Source organism: Hirundo rustica, chromosome 13, assembly GCF_015227805.2.
Source record: "Hirundo rustica isolate bHirRus1 chromosome 13, bHirRus1.pri.v3, whole genome shotgun sequence".
Lineage (NCBI taxonomy): Eukaryota > Metazoa > Chordata > Aves > Passeriformes > Hirundinidae > Hirundo > Hirundo rustica.
In genome coordinates, this window is record NC_053462.1 from 10,698,272 (window position 1) to 10,717,358 (window position 19,087).

Below are 19,087 nucleotides of genomic sequence, written 5' to 3' on the forward strand. Positions count from 1 at the left end.
CTGATAATTTTTATTTTGCTAATGCTTAAATAACTTAATTACACCTAAAAATTGCACTGACTGCACAGGTCTTCAAGCAGTCAGATATTAAATCACCATTAGATGGATTTTACTGAAATTGGTCAGACCACGCATTAGGGAAAGAGGACAGTGTTTGATTTCAATAGTTGGGTAATCATGTAGCTTAATGCACATGGATAAAGCAGGTACCAACAGGTAAAAGTTATGCAGCAACTGGCAGCTCATTGTTTTTAAATCGGTCCAGGAATAAGAATTTATTTTGAGCAGGGATTTGTGAAGTATTTTGAAATTCCCAGAAGAAACTTCCCACAATGTCACAAAGCTCTGCTCTATTAAAACTTACTATGCTGAAATAAGGGATATTTGCTACCACAATTTTTTCAGTAGAATGAAAGACATTTTACTGTGTTCATGAAGAGACAGTTGACAGGTTAGGATTTCAATGCAAGACTTGCAGAAGCTAGGCCTAAGTCACAGTTTTGGCATTGTTTGGTCACACAAGTTTCTTAGCTCTTCTCTACCTCTTTTGATATACAATGCACCAGCAATTCCTCCCTCCCAGGCATTTGACCAGGTTACATAAATCCACAACCAAGGTATTAAGGATATAATTGGAGGGCAGCACAAAAAACATTGCCATAAGAGGCTGCCAGATATGATTCTATATGGCAACACCCCAGTGTTACTTATACAACCATTCAAAATCATTTAGGTTGATCATATGACATAAATTGTACGTTCCCAACATGTAAAGTCTTTATCTGCCACACTGTCAGGAATTCAAGTTACTTTCACTGATCAGAAAGAACAGATGCAGAATGGCAGCTGAAGGTGTTCAGGAAAGGTGAAGAAGCCAAGGCAGAAGCCAGCAAAGCCCAGGCAGAACATATTGACAAGACAGAGAGGGCACTGAAAAAAAAAATTGGCTATTTTAGGTAATCATCACTGAAGATCAATGTACTTCAGTCTACACAGCTCCTCCCTCAGTCTGTATCTGAAGTCACAGGAAAGTGCAATGAAATACATTATTTCAACAGAGTATATTAGCTTTCAAAAAAAAAAAAATTATAATGGCTGCTGCAGCATCCAATTCCAAATGTAATTTATAAATACAGATTTTCTCAGTCTTTTTATTGTCGTTTTCTACTTATGATAAGGAGTTTAGGAAATAAGAGGAAAAATCCCCAACAACAAAACACCTTGTCTTGGTTTGCCTTGCCTTAATTTTTCTGCAAGACACGGCATCCCTCTGCTGGACAAGAGCAGGTCTAACAGCAGGGAGGGGTGACCCAAAACTGATGGAACAGTAAAACAAAATCAGCCTGTGCAGACTGGAAAGATAAGCAAGGAAAGACGACTGAGGCTATGTATGGCTACCCAAATGCCTGAGAAAATAAGGGGCTCAGGTACAAACCATTAAACAAACAGAATTCAAAATTTAGACTTATTTCTCCAGAAAGTAACATTTTTCATAACATCTTTAAAATTAGTCACCTTGAAAAAACTGTCATCTTGACAAACACCAGTCCTCTAACTCCAAAAGCACCCATTGCAATATTTAGGAAAACAGCACACTGTAAGAATTCCCAAAAGCAAAGGATTTTTGCCCACGAAAAAGCTAAATTATGAGCGATGAAGCCTGTACTGCATCAATCTGGTAATGCACCTGCATAAATCCTTATTCATTCATAACATTGTTTTCCAGGAGAATTATGACAAACCTTAAGCAAACCTTCAGAACAGTTCATCTTTTTCCTTTAGCCATTATTTTATTTCTAACAGGACAACCATAGGACAAATACAGGACCATTTCAGACCTCAGCAGTAATGCAGAGGTAAAAACAAAATCCTACCAGAAACATGTGAGGTTCACATTTTTGGGAAATGTCAGTTAAATCTTACTCTGACCTCTGAAGCACGATAAATAGAGACGTTCAACCTTTTTCTCATCAGCCTTGAAACTGGAGTATAGTTGCCCATTTTGTTTAAGACTTCTTGTTCTTATCTACAAATGACTCTGCTCAGTTCTCTAGGGGTTGCACTGATACTCATTTTTAGACCAAAGAATGATTGCAAAAAAAGGCTGTTTAAAAGTAGCATTCTATGAAGAGACTTCTAGGAAACAACTTTTTTCTTTGTTAAAAACAAAAACACAAAACAAAGTTTGATACTATTTTTTGCCTCTTTTATTAAAAACAGTCATTACAGGTGACATACAATTGGCAAAGATATATATGACCATAGCTCTACTTTTAAGGAAACTATTTACAGACTTTTATAAAGTGACCCCACGTGTGCAATGACTGGGTTCTGCATTGGTTTTTCAGACTGAAAACTTCAGGATTTCTTTCAGTTGTTCAGGTGATTCAACTTTCAGTTTGTCTGTGATCAACAACACCAGACTGGCTTCAAAGACATTTATTTTCGATATCTCTAAGTGCCCACAGTGAAAAGCTGCACATAGTACCTGCTGTGAGATACCAGAGAACAGTCTCCTTTATGTCTCTGCCATCCAGATTTGTCCTTTTGTACCACTTCCCACATGGAAGGCTGTCACTCCAAGCCTCTCACTTGGTCAACCAGTGTTTGCTCCACTGAGAAAAAACATTTCCTAAACCATTTGCTTAGGGAGCAGGAAAGAGGACAAATCTTACCCAAAGGAAACTCTCCAGAGCAGAAGGAAGTCTGTAAGTGACAGAAGCAGATACAAAGTCTCAGTTTTCTAACCAAACCTACAGAAAAATTTCAACTATACAGCACCTATATTAACAGGGGGGTGGGGGGAAAAAATAATCTTCCTGTAGTCATTTCCCACATTCTCCACAGCAATACATTAAGTAAGAAAGAATATCAGTCCATATACCAAGATGCTTTTTCCTATTTCCTGCTCCTGTTTTAAGTCAACTGGAAGCTTCTTTTTTCAGTTTTTCTAAAATCTCATCTGGTGTCGCTGATACCAAAATCTTCACCACTTTGTCACGTGATTTACCCCCCTGGTTTAGACAAACACAGAAAAAAACTGTATTTCAGAGAATCACCCTTCAAGGTAAGAAAACAGTGCTCTTTGTAAAATGCTGATAAACAAATTAAGTAGTCTGCCCATGATTCAGGAAAAACAAGACTCACATCATTTTGTCTCTACCTTTCCACAACACAGTGCTCAATTCCTTGGTCATCTTATTCTTTACCACTACTCTTTAAAAGATTTCTACAACTACTCCATTAAACCAATAGATAAAAAGCACCATTTTTCATTGTGCTCATATGCTCATAAACTATAAATGGAAATAGCTGGAAAGACTGACTTCAAGCACAATGAATTAATAAAACAAACTATTTTTTCAGTGCAATGAATAAAACAAAGAGTTTCCGCTCACCAAAGTCAAGAGATGTAAATTTTAGTACAGAGAAATTCTTGAGGCCCAGCTAAAACCCAAGTGCTTACATATGCTCTTGCTTATGTGTGACAGTTAAACATCAGAATCTTTTGATTTAAATACACAAGTTATTTTTTAAAAAAGGGGAAAGTTATTAATAAAATGCACATTCTCAGCAGAACACAAATTCTGTGAACTCATTTGACATGAAAATAAGATAATAATTGAAGAACACAGAAAACATGAACTACAGAAATTTGCAAAACATTATCATAACTCTTCTCATTTAAAGATCTCAAGATCAGCCATAGTTCTTCCTTACACTAAGTTTGTTCTCAGTGAATCATTCCACTAACTCAACTAAACTTTTTGAAGAGTCTTTCAGACTGAACTTGGAGTAGCCCGCTATACTCAATGTGTAAGTGTCAAAATCTTGAGTTTCAACTGCAGTAGTACAAGAGTGAAAGGAAAAAATAAGTACCTTCTCTAAAATAACCTCACTCTTCTTCACTTCGAGCACCTTAGAGAGGTAGCGACACAGCTCTGCATTTGCCTCCCCTTCCGATGGAGGTGCAGCAATAGCTACACCTACTGCCTCAGCCGTCACATCTGTAACAGACAGTTGGAGGATTTTATGCTCAAAATACTCAAAACAACTAATCACAGCTTCCTAAAAATGAATGTTTATGCTTTCTAAAGCATTTTAATTTAAAACCAAGTAAATGTATAGATTAGCAGGTGATGGCATCTTCACATTTCATAAATTCCCTTGACTGTCGGCCAGTACAATCAAATATAGACTCCTGACAACACAAGTGTGAAGCACTCATGCTGCAGCAGGGTGTAGTCATGAGCTACCAGCCTTCTCACAACGGGGGCACCGCTCTGAGCTCCCCTCAACTGCCCGTTCCTGTGCTGGTGCTGTCCTACCTAGCACCATGTAACACGACTGAAATCAGGTTACCCCCAACCCCAAAAGCTGCTTACTACATCAGTGTGCTTAGAGAGCTAGGCTGTCAGTGAATTCCCTGTGTTACCAAAGCGGTCTGGACACTGCCACAGCCCGTGGGTCCCGCACACACGCAGGATGTGAAAGCAGTCCCAACGCGTGCAGGGCAAGTCCAGGGTGCAGAGGGAGGACGTTTTATTAGATCCAACTTTTATCGCTCTAATAAAACCGCACATACCCCTGAGACACGAACGGCCTGCACGAAACCACAGACGCCAAACTGAAGGGTTTTGGATCAGGATTTACGCCGTGCTCACCGCGCCACCCAGCGCTATACAGCGGGAACGAGAACGAGCCACTCCTCAGGGCGAGCCGAACGCCTCGCTTTAGTTTTCGGGTGGGATTTTCTGCGTTCCCTCCCTCCGCCCCTGCTTCCTCAGGGCGCAGCGATGCAGAGCCCGGTGCCGGCCCACAGACCCACCTGTGACGGCGCTGCAGCGGGCGCCGGGCTTGGCTCGCACCGCCACCCTCACGGAGCCGCCGCCCGCCGCCACCACCGGTCCCGCGGCGGCGCCCGGCTCCGCGGGGCCCTTGGCGGCTGCTTTTCCCTGAAACAGAGCAACAGGCGCGGTCACCGCGGGCACCACCTGTCCCCGCCCCCCCCTTCCCTCTCCGGGCCCTGCCCGCACCTTCCCGGGCATGGCCCCGCCGCTCCGCACCGGCGCGGCCCGCACCCGCAGGAACCCAGCGAGGCTCGGCATGGCCGGGGCGGCCCTTCCGGCAACCGCGCCGGGCCCGCCCCGAGGGGCCTGCGCGCTCCGCACGGCCCGGCCCGGGCCCGCCCTGGGCCCCGTGCCCGCTGAGGTTCCTCCGGTACCGCCTCGCCCTGTGCCCGCACCGCCTCTCCCTGTGCCCGCTGAAGTTCCTCCGGCTCCGCCTCGCCCTGTGCCCGCTGAGGTTCCTCCCGCACCGCCGGGCCCGGTCCCCACCCGTGTCTCGGGACAGCGCCACGCCCAGGGACAGGACAGCGCTGGCGGAATGCGCACACACCTGGACGCTTGACAGACACTTATTCTACACACGACCTTTGGAAACCTGCGTGACCTCCCCCTTTTCCTCCTTAAGAAAGGAAGTGTTCTTATTTTGTCTTCTGCATTCTCAAATTATTACTTTAGTATAATGTGGGGGAGGATACAGGTCTTCGGACATGAAGCCGTTCTGTTACTACACGGTACATACTGCAAGACACTGAATACTATATACATACAGCAATTGCATCAAATTATTGTATGCAACCTGTAAAACTCGGTGCACACCAATAACCCTTAGGTTTATACTAATTTTTTTTACTACTAGAATATCCAATGATAAAATAACATCATTATTAAGTCTTGTATTCTCATTTTTACATTATACATTTTTTATAGGCACATATGTATATACAGTGGCTATTTGTATAACCAGTTCTATATTCCAAAGCAGCCCTTCTGAATTAAGAGAGATTCTGGAAAGATCTGTTTGTTGCTGAATTTGACTTAATATTTATTTCTTCAGTGCAGCTGCAGATGTTCTCTGCAGTGCCAAGTCCATTAATTCTCCATGGCTCTTGGAAAAAGTCAAGATGATGGCAATATGAATGCAGCTTTGCTCATGTACTTCAAGAAAATACATAGCAATCCATGTCCATAGGGTCAATCCAAGGTCATTTTGGAAAGAAGTGCAAGATGGGACTACAGCAGCAGCTTTACTGTCTTTTAAGGACAGATTGGAAAAAACATATACAAGTTGTTCATTAACAAGTAAGGATTTTTCCAGTTCAAAAAATAAATTTTACTACATGAGAAACAAAGGGGTAAAAACACAAAGTAATTAACCACAAGATACTACTTAAAACAAACTTTTCAACATACAGAGTACTTATTCCACTTAACGTTTCATTTAGAGGAAAAGCTAAATTACAATCTACCAATAACAATGCAGAAAAAAAATTGTTTTTCTGGTACCCCTCAAACAAATTAAGTTTTGTTTTTACACATTAAAGTAATTCAACAGAATTTTTTAACTGCTGCCAATAGTGAGCTGAAGTCCACTGAGACCAACACATTCCAGATCATTAGGTGAAGCTAAGTATAAAATATTATTTCTGGTATCTGTCCATCTTCTATTGATGTACCATTGTTGTTACCTGGTGAACTATAAAAGACAAAGCATGTTTTGCTAGCAGTAGGAGATTCGTGGATCACTTTCTTCAAACCTTTTGTTCCATAGTGGGAATCAGGACCCTGAAAAACATCACAAGGGATTAGCAACAGAACGGAAGTGGGCAATACCCAAAAACGGCTGATGGTCAAACACAACTGACTTGGACTATTTTAGTAGTACAAAATTCCTGTACCCCCATCATATAAATTATACACAAAATCACAGGCAACAGAAGCAAGGGCCCTATGTCTAAATAACAAAAATATATTTCTCTGACAGCAGATTTAAAACAGTTGTTTTTTTCCAACTAGTAATACTTTCTACTATTTCTCCTTATCACACAGGTTGTCTGTATTTTTACTTAGTTCCCTGCCTCAGCTGATTTTAATGTACAATATTTTTTCCAACTCACTGAACTCTGATTTCTGTATAGGAACTATATTTAGAAGAATATTAACTTTTTTTTTGAGAAATAAATTTGTCCACAACACTAAAGGGACACTTTCTAAGAACAAGTAATTCCCGCCTATTATTTCAGCACTAGTATATAAAAGGAGACAAAAAAAAAAGCTGTTTTCTTGAATTTAGCTAGTGGTTGGAATATCTTTAATAAAAGAAATCAGACTTAAGTTTTGATAGAGAGCCGCCAGATTACATTTTCTAGATTGTGCTTTTGTCCCCACACAGTACTAGTGACTTCCATTAGAACTCATTCTAACTCCTACATCGAGCAAAAAAGTGGGAAGACACAAAGATCAGTCATGAATTCCATGCTGTGGCAGAGAAGAGATGTAGCAGTCTTACAAATTACAGTGGAGTTTTAACTATGTCCTTCTTTAGCCCTAAACTTAAAATAAATTCAAGATCTAGAAGACACTTTCCCCTCAGAAGAATAACTCTTGCATCAACATAGCACTTTCTTCTGTACTGTTAGACATTCTTACTTTCAACGTTGCACAAGCTGTGTAGCAAACGGTGGGCAGGATCTCTATGGGCTCTTTGAACATAACTCTGAAGGTACTGGCTGTTCCATCACAGCTAAATCCAGTGTCGTTCTGTCCCAGCGTCTGATTCTTCTCATAATCAATTATCTGGACAAAAGCATGAACATTTTATAGTTATGTTTACAAGCGTGAGAAAGGTTCTGATTGTATGCACATGAGAAGGTTACAAGCAAACACCTGCCTACCCCACCCAGCCTAACTGCAAGGACGGTGCAATCTCAGCTGGGAAGGAGCTGTGATTTCCTGATACCACTGGAGCTGACGCAGCAGCTTGGAATGATGGCTCGTGGGTTTTGCACGGGCACAGCTCCAGCCAGGTTTAAGTCTCTGCTTGGGAGATGGAGAATAGCTCTCAGACCTTCAGCTTTCGACCTTCAGATACAACATCTAATCCTGTGCTCAGATTTGCTGATCTCTGTACACGTTCACAGCCCACATGAGGGAATCTCATTTGCTGCCTCTGGCTAGTTTAGAAAACAAGTTTTTACAGATAATGTAGGCAGTCAATGACACCTTCATAAAAGAAAACAAGAACTTGTGCTGTTATGTTTTGTACAACTTATTTCTAATCTTGATTCAGTAAAAAAATTCTACCCGGATGATACAATATTTATTTTGCCTTCAATTTCAGCTGTAAGAATCACTAGTTCCAATGTAGTAATAGCAGATTCCTTCCCATTTTAGATTGCAATCCTAATCCATGCTGCCCAATACCTCTTGCAGAAGTTGAGTATCAGAGCTTTGGAACACAGCACTTCTTGTGATTACTGCACTAAAAAGAATCCTATCCGTTTTTATATTTTCTTATTAACTTGCCATATAATTTCTAGTATTACCCATGCATGAGATGAAGCTTTATTCTAAGCAAAACATACTCTAGTTTTTTTCCCCAGCCACAATCAATAGAAATATTAACAATTACCATGCTGAAGACTTAAACCCTTTTCACATAATACATGTATTTGAAGTATACATTATCACTATTTTATGGCAAGTTTTAAATGTTTAACTCTCTGAAGCCCTGCTAGTAGTGATGCAGAGCCAAAAAGAAAGTTAGAGTCACAAGACTTAAGTAACTGAAAAAATTGTGACAAGAAAGTTTCAGATTCGTCAATTAGGGATACTTCCAGGATAGAGAACCTATATTAGATGGATGGCCTTAATATGAACCATAAAGGTTTATTTAGCCTTTCAGTTTTAATCAGGAGGATCTTTTTCAAGTCAATCTTCCAATCATTCCCACTTAATATGCATTGGTTGGCACTGAAAAAATCTAAATTCTTTTCAGATTAAATAAATCCAGCAAACATCCTGAGGGAACACACCAAATGCTTGCATCTGCTAACAAGAATTCAGCTGAGAGGTTCAAAAAAGGGTTTATGTGAAGTAAAAATCCCCAGGTATGTTTAGCGTAGCTGCTAGGTTCCCAAAATCAACTCTTTTTTTCTAAAGATCCTGTCTAGTGCACTATGCTACTCATTTACATGGATGTAGGGTTTGACAAAACCAAACTGAAGATACTTCAAATAGAGGAATTTGCAAGTGTGCTTTTAAAGTGAGGAATGTGGAAAAGCCAAATTCCTTCAAAAATGTCATTCCAGATAAATTCTGTTTGGAACATCATTAAGAGGAAAGGCACAATGTTTTTTCCTTAGGAGACAGACACAAAATCCCTATCCTTAAGTACAGAATAGTCAAATAATAATATCATCAAATAGGAAGCAGAAGACAATTTGACATTTAAACAGAATGTCCACTAATGAACTCAAACAGCAATTCCAGCATGTGCCAGAAGTCTAGAAAGATAGGGACAATCTAATTTCTGCCCCTACATGAAGTCACAGACTATTTATTTCACAAAATTTCTCATGCATCTAATAAATCAATGTGACATTATAGTACAATTATGAAATACACAGCACAGGGTAAAACTGTTTCAGTCATGGAATCCTAATATCTTGTTAGAAAGCTTAGAATCAAAACAAAACTAATCTCTACGAGAAAAAGAATTCAAATAGACTAAAATTCCACACTCAAAAAGGAACAAAAAATATAGTGCTGGATCAATACTACTTGAAGACAAGCCTGATCACAACATGCTAAGAGATCTAACAGGCTACTAGAGCAGGAAATACAATTTTAGTGGTGTCTTCAATTACCTACTGGGACCAGGCAAGGGTCACATCGGGATATGAAGCAAGGGGACATTTTTAGATGCTATCACTGGCCACTTCATGAGCCTGCTAACCAATTGCCCAGCAAGAAGAAATGCAACCCTTGATTTGGTACTGAGTGATGAGCAGGATCAGATTCAGAATTTCATAATGGAAACACTATGTAACAGTGTCCATAATATACTCAGGGTCAACACACCCACATGAACAACAAAAGCAAATCCCCCGCAGCTGTGCTAAAAGAGGAAAGTGAGGAAGCTTGTTCAAAAGAAACTAAAAGGAACAATTATGAAAAATCAAATCTTTACAAGAAGCATGCAGGTTACTGAAGGACATAAGATACCCAAGTACAATATCAGTACATATTTCATATCAGGAAAGGCTTGAGAAAAGGGGAAAAAAGTTGGATGGGAAACACCTACACTGAAAATGACTGAAGGACAGAAGAATATAGGAGAAAGGGAGCAGAGTTCCATAGCATTCTTATTTTGCCTAGTCACCCACTTGTGACAAAACTCACTTGTGACAAAACACAGCTTACACTCCTGGCCTATCAACTACTCCCTCCCAAATATAGACCAAACCTTTTGCCAGTGCTACAAGTGTAACTTTGTTTTGCAAGTTTCTACAAGTGTACAAGCCTATTTAAACATAATATACTGTACCTGTATATTAACTTGATAGTCTGTAGGTCCATGAATAGATCCATATAATCCAAATCCCACTATAGAAATTCTTCTGTTAACTGTGAACCTGGTAAAACACAAGAAAGGAGTTCAAACAACTGTGGTGAGTGTGTTGCCGTATTTCAAGTAGAAAAAAGACTCCCAACTGAAGAGTAGGGATGTAAACTGAGAATAGCATTGCATTTTTTACAGCATTTTTTTATTTAGATTTCAATACTAAGAAAAATGCTTTGTCAGTTTTATAGGTGACAAAGAGTTTTTCTTAAAAATAAAAAGCTTTGCTAATTCCTCAAGATATTCAGTATTACTAAACAAAACATAACCAGATTCTTCTCAGTATCTCCAAAATAAAAACAAATCAAGACATAGTATTTCAAAAAGAAATATGCAGATAATAGTCATTCCAGAATGCACCCAATCCTCCTGAACCTTATTCTTGTTTGTATTTTATGTGTGTAATAGCCTTATTTAAAAAAAAAAAAAGGGAAAGATCAAACCTGTGCAACAGAGCCAGCACGTTTGTTGCTGTATCTTATACCAAAAAGTCAAAAGTTGAACGATTTGTTCCCTTTCTCCCCACACATTTCTGTCTCTCCTTCAAACAGTTTCTGAAGTCCTACCTAATCCGGTCACTTGTTCCGCTGTAGCCCCAGCGACTTTCCACCTGCTGGAATCTGTTAATGCTGCATTCTTTTCCTCTAAGGCAACACCTTGGTCGGTCAATATAATCTACTTTGGGTTTAGGATTGACAGTAAAGTGCAGAAAGAGATTTACTACCTCCCGATCCGACAGGATTCCAGATTGAGCAGGGCCTGTGAAAACATAAAACTTCTAAAATGACCTGAAAGATTACTCCAGCCATTGTATTTAAACCACACATACTCACAAACCGAACACAACAATAATATTTTCCAATGGCCAGAGCATAATCTGCAGAATGCTTTGCTTTCATTTCTGCATCACAACTCTTTATTAGTACAACAGAGAGATGGTCTAACAGTAAGACTAAGAACTCCAAAACTCACCTGCTGCAAACTCTTCAATGGTCATTAATGGAAAACGGATTAAGGAAAGAGCTCTTCCAAGGACTTTTTGTTTGTTCCCGAATGTCACTGGCAGTTGTTGTCTTTGACATTCTGCTTCTGCCCAGCGAACAACAGCTCCAAAGAGCCTACTTTCTCGAATACTGAGAGTGTCCCTTTCTAGAACTGCACATAATGTGTCTAAAGAAGAAAATGTTAGCAGCTTTAGATCGGTTTTCATCCAAGCCAGTAACAGTGTTACATTATGTAAACTTAAAATACTAATTACACATTAAGAACATTCATAACAAGATTATTAGCGGTCTTATTATTGTATATGTGTGTATATATATTGAACATAATTTATCTTACACAAAAAGTAATCTTTCAATGACACATAGATTTCAAACTAAAAATTAATTTTCCTACTATGAAGACAGGATATGAGCTTTCTTCTTGATTCCTAGTAGTGTAACTAATCTCTGTAGTGATAACAAATCTTCTCAAGAATTTCTATTGCTGGGGCAAGATCAAAACTGAAAGTGACCAAACAGTGAATGCACACTAGTAAAAAGCCAAGTTACTCATGATGACACTAAAAAACCAAGTCACCCACAATGACAGTGTCATATTCTCAACTGGGCAGCCACCTGCCCATCTGGATCCACTATAGCCACAAGCAGCAGTGGTACACAAAAACCAGTTTAAAGATACATGAAATTCATCTTAAGTATTGACTTATTTGCTATCCACAAAGCCTGAAGGTGAAACACAAGATCTGAGGCAAGGTACATATTTAAAAAGTGACTTATCCTGTATTTATTATGCCTTCTGAACTTCTTTGAATAACAGGTATGCACAAATTAGCATAGAATACAAGTCAAAAAATTAATGGGTTTTTACATTCTAAATCTTCGGTCTTGGGGAATTTTTATCTGCCTTGAATTTAAGTAAGGCATGTTTGCAATTATAGAAAATGGCGTATTGGAAAGTCAAAAGAGACTGAGACTTACCAAGACTAAAGATCACTCACAGTCTGAGTACAAATCCTACTAAACACAAGTTAATAACGGCCTTAAAATTTCTTTAAGCAGTGAAACACCTTTCTTCAGCCTGAATTTTTCCCACAGTCTAGCTGAACTGGAGTAAAACCTTAGATACACATAGTAGCAATGAAATTGAGTAAGTAAATTTAAAACTGCTAGCTTTTGATAGAAGATTAAAAAGAGAAACTAGCAGTTTATGTATTCATTTTTTAAAGGAGATATCATTAATTGTACCTGATCTGTGCAACTTTGAATAGATAAATACCACATGGCAACAAAACAGTGACTCCTGCTCCATATGAAAAGCAGCTATGGATGCCTCAGGGATGAAGCACAACTCTCAGCAAGTGAAAGCTTTGACTTCAATTAAGTGTGATGCTACCACAGTGGGAGCCCCGGGACTCCACCACTACTCAAATGGGGACAGTGCAGTGGGGCCCAGCTCAGGAGTGAAGCTCAGAGGAAAGCACTGCAGGGGTGGATGGTCAAGAAGGGAAGAAGTGCTTGGGACTCTGCTTACTCAGATGGGGGAAGGAACTATCCTGGGGTAGTGTCATTTCATGCTTAGGACACACAGAGTGACTTACCTATGTCAATATCTGTAAAGCCTTCTGCACTTATGGCATCCATAGTGCTTTTGTCTATCGTGTCGAGACAAAGACTAGCAAGCTGAGGTTCATCAAACAAACGAGCCTGGAAAGATAAAGAAATACATCTTAAGCATGAAGTTGTCAAACTGCTAATCTTAAAAAGCAAGCATTTTACCTCTAGTACAGACATACATTAAAATAAGTTGATTCGTCTAAGTACTCTTTGTGTTTATACCTTAAAGAGTACTTAAAAATCTCAAAGGAGTACATAATTAAGGAGAATTAGTAATTTCCCTCCAATTAGGAATTCTCCTAGTAAATCAAAACTAAGCTTAAATTTACCTACTTGAGTAAGCAGCATAAAGGCATTATCTGCTCGGAGATGCTTTGTTAGGAAATCCACACAATGTGCTTCCAGGGCAGGGACTGCATACTTTTTAGCAGTGTATAAAGTAGTCATGACTGTTTCTGGACCAATTTGAACTTCATCTGAATAAAGAAACCTATAAATCAACACACAGATACAGATCATAAAAACATATCTTTAGAGGGGCAGCCAAACACAGCAATCTCTTTGCATTTAGAAAACAGGCCAAAGATTTGCACTGTGAACAGTGCAACAGCTGACCTCATAGCATTTTTGTAAATAAAGAAGGTAAGTTAAAAGGATCAAGAAAGACTATAATTTTAACCTAATGGCATACATTTGTTTTAAATATATATCACTCCCTAGGACTGATCTGGCTGTCCTAGTTATACATAGCTCCTCAACTGTAAACAACAGCTGAATGCATGCTCTCAGTTCATCAGGAAAACATCAATGCACAATCCTCTGTGGTTGTATTCCTGAAGTTCATTTACTGACAGTGCACATTGGCTTCCCCTCCATGAGGAAATAGTGTCAAGGACTTAGATTGTGAGAACATCTTACGTCAAAGTTACCCCTCTGTAGTACTCAGAGAGGAAAGGGAGGACATTCTAGCGATGACCTTGACTCTTCTATTCCTGCCACAGCAAAACACTGTTTCTTGTCTCCACTGCTTGAGGCAAAAGGATTGGTTGAGATTTTAGCATAAACTGTGAACCAGAAGATAGGAGCCTCCATCAACACCATGAAAAAAACCCCCCTGTTTCCTGAGCAGTTGTTATTTAAGACTAGACAAGGTAAGATTTATTTTAAGGTTCTGTATGGAAAATATGACTTTTTAAGAATAACTTTTCTTACGGGTGACACTTAAGGTAATTTTAACAAAATTTCACCAGCCTTTCAGATAACAATCAAGAATAGTCCGTGATTTACAAAAATACATTTGTCCCCAACATACATAAGTAATTAAACATAATAAACCAGGGCACACTAGCAAATGCAAGAATTCCACAATGAAAACCAAGTCTTTTCTTTGCATTTCTTAATATTTGTTTTTCAGAACATCCTGGAAATGAATGACACACAGACAGGTGTGTTTAGAACAGTTTTCAAATGTAGCAATCAGCAGTTAGATACTAACATGAGAAACTTGTGAAAATAACAGACTCCTTAAAGTTCCTTGCAACACAGAGAAACTGAAGTAATATAAACCCAAAATTGAAGTTTAAACTGAAGTTCTTCACTGTTTTTATTTTTTATATTCCAAGAAAACTCTAATTCTCAGTAGTTGCTAACACATAACTAAATATGGCGTTCAACATTAAATTTGCTGCCACGATACAGGTACATATTTACCATTAGAAGACTCCAGTCTACTCAAACAGCCAGCTTGCACATCACTTTGGAGATGTGAAAGATAATCTAGATTAATTTTTTTTTAATTGGATTTAAATTGAACAATGTTTAGGAAGTATTAATTTAATTAAATGCTAACTTTTTTTTTTTTAAGTAAAAGTTTCATACAGTTCAATTAGAACTGATTTATGAAAGCTATGAACTATTATTACCTGTTGATGGGCTGACTTGTTCACCACAACTGCTGACAAATTTACTTTGAAAAAACAAATATTTCACAAGTATACTTTTGCATACTAAATTGACAAGCTCTTCATTAAAGCATTAGAATAGTGCATTTACGTTTTGGTTCTAAGATTTAAAAGAATCAGTTTAAAATGCCATTACTTTTGTTGTATGACTTTATAGGAGCTTAGAGTCCAAATCACGTGAAAGTTCATTAATAGGCTGTAAAAAACAATACCGCCATGCAAACTACAGTATGCATTTTACCTAACCACAAAAGAACAAATCCCAAGCTGGTTTTAGTTTTATTCTTTAAGTGGATCCAATCTGAAGCCAATGAAGTGACACACCAGAGGGGCTCTGCTGGCTTGTGTTTTACTTTCTGCTATACCTTCCAAAGAAACAGGGTGCAGTCCTAGGTGTGTCTTGCCCATGTCTGTGTTAACTCTCCCCTCTGCAGCACGCCTGAACTAGCACAGCTTTATGTTTACACCACTGCTCCTCCTCCACTTAACTCAGTGGGACTGAAGATGACTTCCCACCTCTATTTCCCTTTGAGACAGAAACAACCTAATTTTATTGGCATCCAGGAAAAGGGAATGGGAAGCTGGGGGATGTATGTGCATATTGGAAGAGTATTTTTTGTGACCAGAACAATTTTTCCAAGTGGGCATTCAATCATTCACTCTATATAAGCCTTTCATACATTTTTATGCTACTTTTCTTTACTCTCAGGTTAGCACTTCCTTCTCTCCTTGTGTGAGCATCCTCTCAGGAGCTGAAATGTTTTCACCATTACAGAAGCACACAGGAATCTTTTCTTCAAGTCAGTCACGATTACCCCTTTATTTACTTCTTGTCAAAATTCTCTGAAAAGATTTCTGGAAGACAGACTGCTAACTTGTGCCATATCATCATTTTGGTTTATTCTGTGATCAAAGGACAAGTTAGCTTATTGTAAAATATGAATGAAAATAATAATTTAAAAAACTTAGTAAAACCATCAAAAAGAAACCATAAAGCAGAACCCGACTGAGACAACTTGAATTTTCTTGATTGTTGCTATTCAATTTGTAGTTAAAAACTCACACACAGAAGTTGCTTCAGTGGGAAGTAGATTCAAACTGTGACTTCGACGTTATTTCAGCTCCTAAGGATTTATCTGTTAAACTACTTAATTTGTTTTAATCAAAAAAATCTTTTCCTTTAATTTACAAATAGCGTTTGTCAGTAGATCTGTATGAAACACATAAACTACAGATGCAACTTAATAAACCATATGAGTAAATAAAATGGAAATGAGCTGAGGAACATTAAATAATTAGTACATTATGCTAGAAAATTTTGCATTACTTAAACATTTCCTTTACTTGATGCTCATTTGCTATTCATATTCAAAGATCCTGACTTAATTTCTAGCCAACTCAAACTGGGATTTGCAAACATTGAAGAAATGTCCTGTGAAAGGTAACTATCATTATCATAGTGATTTACTAATGATAGCTAGAAGAGGCCAACAATACAAGGTATCATTCCATCCTCTTTCAGTTAATACCAGGAAAAGAGCCGATGTTGTTTCCAGCATGGAAAAAGTCCATTACTGTCATGTATTACAGAAGTTCTCCCTAGATATGTTTTTAACAAGGTAGTGCAATGTATATTTATTTCAATACAAGCTCAAATAAATATACATAGCATGAAGAATGTCCTGAAGAGCTGGCATAGACAGGAAACCTGAGATATTTCAGCAGCCCACGAGTGTGGTGATATGCAGACAAGATACAAGCACAGTCAGTTTACTGACGCAAGTCCTGTGGCCATTGTACCCCACCAACACAAGATGCTTTTGTTTGCTTCTAACAACATCCCTTCATTCACTTCTACAGTGTTCTAATACCATCCTTCTTATCTTTACTTAGAAATCTCTTAGAAAACTGTTTCTGCGTTCTATTTTTACTCAGACTTCTCTTATTATATCCACTTTGCACTGTCCAGCGTTTTTTCCACATAAATATAGACAAACACATACAATGTGCACTGTCATTTACTTTTAACCTTTGAAACCCATTTGCTTGAAAGACACTTCCCACTACCTCTTGCTCCTCTGCACAAAAAATCCACAAAGAACAGTTCATTTATTAACAGCAAGAGAAAGAGATTGCTGCTGCATGGGGGTTTGTTGGGTTTTGTGCACATCACTTACTTTAACTGCTGTGCCTGTGATTACCTAAGGACCAGGTGACTCCTCTAATTGTTCCAATCTCTTAGGCCTCAGCAAAAGAAAAAAGTTGCCAAGACTTTGGAGTTTTTCCTGTTACAAAAACTTTGAGACACTACATATTTATTTCCTGGCAATAATATTACTTTTTTCCCAAATGTCCATTACAGAGAACTGTTTTCTATATTTTATAGTTTATGTTTTTTCCCTAGCAGAGTGGTTTCTTTGATAAAAACCTTAAGGTTATGCAGTTTAATCGTATTACCACACCACAGCCTGAGGCACAAATAAACTCCTAGTAATTGTTTCTATGAACACCATAAATATTATTTGTCACTACACTGAGTAAAGAGAAATGGTAGGTAACCTCATCAGTTTTGTGAGCAGGCGAACTAGCAGATCCTATTCCGTCCCAATCAGAAATCACTAACACACTTTATCCCCTTTTTGCTATCCCTGCGCTCCCAGTCTCACACTCCGATGGTCTGGGAGTAAAAATGAGCTGGTTACTGCCTTCTGCTGCATGTTCCCTCTCTGTCCAAGCACGGTTACAATGGATGTTATGGCAAAAAGACATAACTTATTATCATCGCTGACAAAGAAAAGTGAACAGGAAGATGACTAAGACTTCAAAGTAAGTATCAAATTTCTAGGTAAGTATCAAATGAAACTAAAAGCTTGGTAAAACAGCTTATCCCGTCTTAGTTACTATTAGAAGATGGCTGCACAGTTGCAACACCAAGGGGTCCCACCAACTCCCATAATTTTCCTTTAACAAACCATAACGCTGAATCCAAGAGCCCCACCAGACCCCTCCGAGTGCTTCCCTAAACAGTCAGTCAGCTGCCATGGAATTAGGGCGCTTCTCTAGGGAAAACAGCGCAGGGCAAAGAGCAAGAAGGGACCAAACCACGTTGGAGGGGCGGTGTGACCTTGCGTGGAGCCCACAAAGTATTTCCGCGCTCTCCCTGCATCCCACTCCAGGACCGGGCAGCAGGGACAGGCCGGGCTCTGTGAGGACAGGAGCCGGGAGGGGCCGCGGAGCGAGGAAAAGGCACCGGCGGCCAAGCGGGGCCGCGGAGCGAGGAAAAGGCACCGGCGGCCAAGCGGGGCCGCGGAGCGGAGCCCCGTCCGAGCGCGGCCGCCCCCGCCCCGCACTGACCTGAGGAGCGCCAGGAAGGCGGCGGGCTCCACGTCGGGCAGCTCGATCTCGGCCGAGGTGGTGGCCATGCCGCCGTTGAACATCGCGTCGAACACGGCGCTGCCGGCCGCCAGCACGAACCGGTGGGCGGGGATGCGCTGCTGGCCGGGCCCGGGGGGCGCCGCCCCGCCGCCGCCGCGGGCGCTGCCCTTGCCCACCACGAAGTGCACGTCGCTGAGCAGCTCGTTGGAGAAGAGGAAGGCGAAGCGCTCCCGCAGCGAGCCCTTGGTGGCCTGCCAGTTGTACAGCGGCTCCCGCTGCAACACCGCGCCGGCCTCGGCGGCGGCGACGCCCGCGGCGGTGGCGGGCGGCGTCTCCCCGGGCGCCCCCAGGCCGCCCCCCGCCGCCGCCATCGCCCTCGGGGCCGCGCCGGGCCGCGCCGGGCGCTGCGTCCGTCAGCACCGCCCGCTCCGTCCGTCAGCACCGCGGGCCCGCCCCGCCCCGCGCAGGCGCCGCTGCCCGCGCAGGCCCGGCAGGAGCCGCAGCCCGGCCTGACCCGGGATGTGCCTCGGGAGGTACCCGGGATGTGCCTCGGGATGTGCCCCGCGATGTGCCCGGGATGTACCCGGGATGTGCCTCGGGATGTGCCCCGCGATGTGCCCGGGATGTGCCCGGGATGTACCCGGGATGTGCCCCGGGATGTACCCG

General features: G+C 40.6%; 2 protein-coding genes across 4 annotated transcripts; both read right to left on the bottom strand.

Annotated features, from left to right (window-relative positions):
• Nucleotides 1-2,184: 2,184 nt before the first annotated feature.
• On the bottom strand, nt 2,185-5,114 carry C13H15orf40 (chromosome 13 C15orf40 homolog). 3 transcript variants are annotated; one of them, XM_040077173.2, is made up of 5 exons: nt 5,037-5,114; nt 4,829-4,955; nt 3,880-4,007; nt 2,885-3,014; nt 2,570-2,706 (listed from the first exon to the last, which is right to left on the bottom strand). In XM_040077173.2, exons 1-4 carry the CDS (start codon nt 5,106-5,108, stop codon nt 2,922-2,924), a joined length of 420 nt encoding a protein of 139 aa, XP_039933107.1. In that variant the 5' UTR covers nt 5,109-5,114; the 3' UTR covers nt 2,570-2,706; nt 2,885-2,921. The 3 variants fall into 3 exon arrangements, with proteins under 3 accessions (XP_039933106.1, XP_058278330.1, XP_039933107.1); XM_040077172.2 differs by lacking the exon at nt 2,885-3,014 and having other exon boundaries at nt 2,185-2,706; XM_058422347.1 differs by having other exon boundaries at nt 2,568-3,014.
• Nucleotides 5,115-5,493: 379 nt separating this feature from the next.
• On the bottom strand, nt 5,494-18,872 carry BTBD1 (BTB domain containing 1). Its single transcript, XM_040077171.2, has 8 exons — nt 18,401-18,872; nt 13,419-13,575; nt 13,070-13,175; nt 11,440-11,637; nt 11,034-11,226; nt 10,393-10,480; nt 7,494-7,640; nt 5,494-6,629 (listed from the first exon to the last, which is right to left on the bottom strand). The coding sequence occupies exons 1-8, from the start codon at nt 18,790-18,792 to the stop codon at nt 6,471-6,473; spliced, it is 1,440 nt and encodes a 479-aa protein (XP_039933105.1). The 5' UTR covers nt 18,793-18,872; the 3' UTR covers nt 5,494-6,470.
• Between the last annotated feature and the right edge of the window lie 215 nt (nt 18,873-19,087).

Bases quoted from the DNA above. Each gene is read 5' to 3' on its own strand.
- C13H15orf40 (XM_040077172.2), bottom strand. From the start codon at position 5,108: ATGCCGAGCCTCGCTGGGTTCCTGCGGGTGCGGGCCGCGCCGGTGCGG. The intron at 4,956-5,036 runs GTGCGGGCAGGG...GCTCTGTTTCAG, and splicing joins GCGGGGCCATGCCCGGGAAG to GGAAAAGCAGCCGCCAAGGG. The intron at 2,707-3,879 runs GTACTTATTTTT...TGTCACTTACAG, and splicing joins GTGAGGTTATTTTAGAGAAG to ACTTCCTTCTGCTCTGGAGA.
- BTBD1 (XM_040077171.2), bottom strand. From the start codon at position 18,792: ATGGCGGCGGCGGGGGGCGGCCTGGGGGCGCCCGGGGAGACGCCGCCC. The intron at 13,576-18,400 runs GTCAGTGCGGGG...GTTGATTTATAG, and splicing joins GCCTTCCTGGCGCTCCTCAG to GTTTCTTTATTCAGATGAAG. The intron at 6,630-7,493 runs GTAAGAATGTCT...GATGTTTTTCAG, and splicing joins CAGCTTGTGCAACGTTGAAA to GGTCCTGATTCCCACTATGG.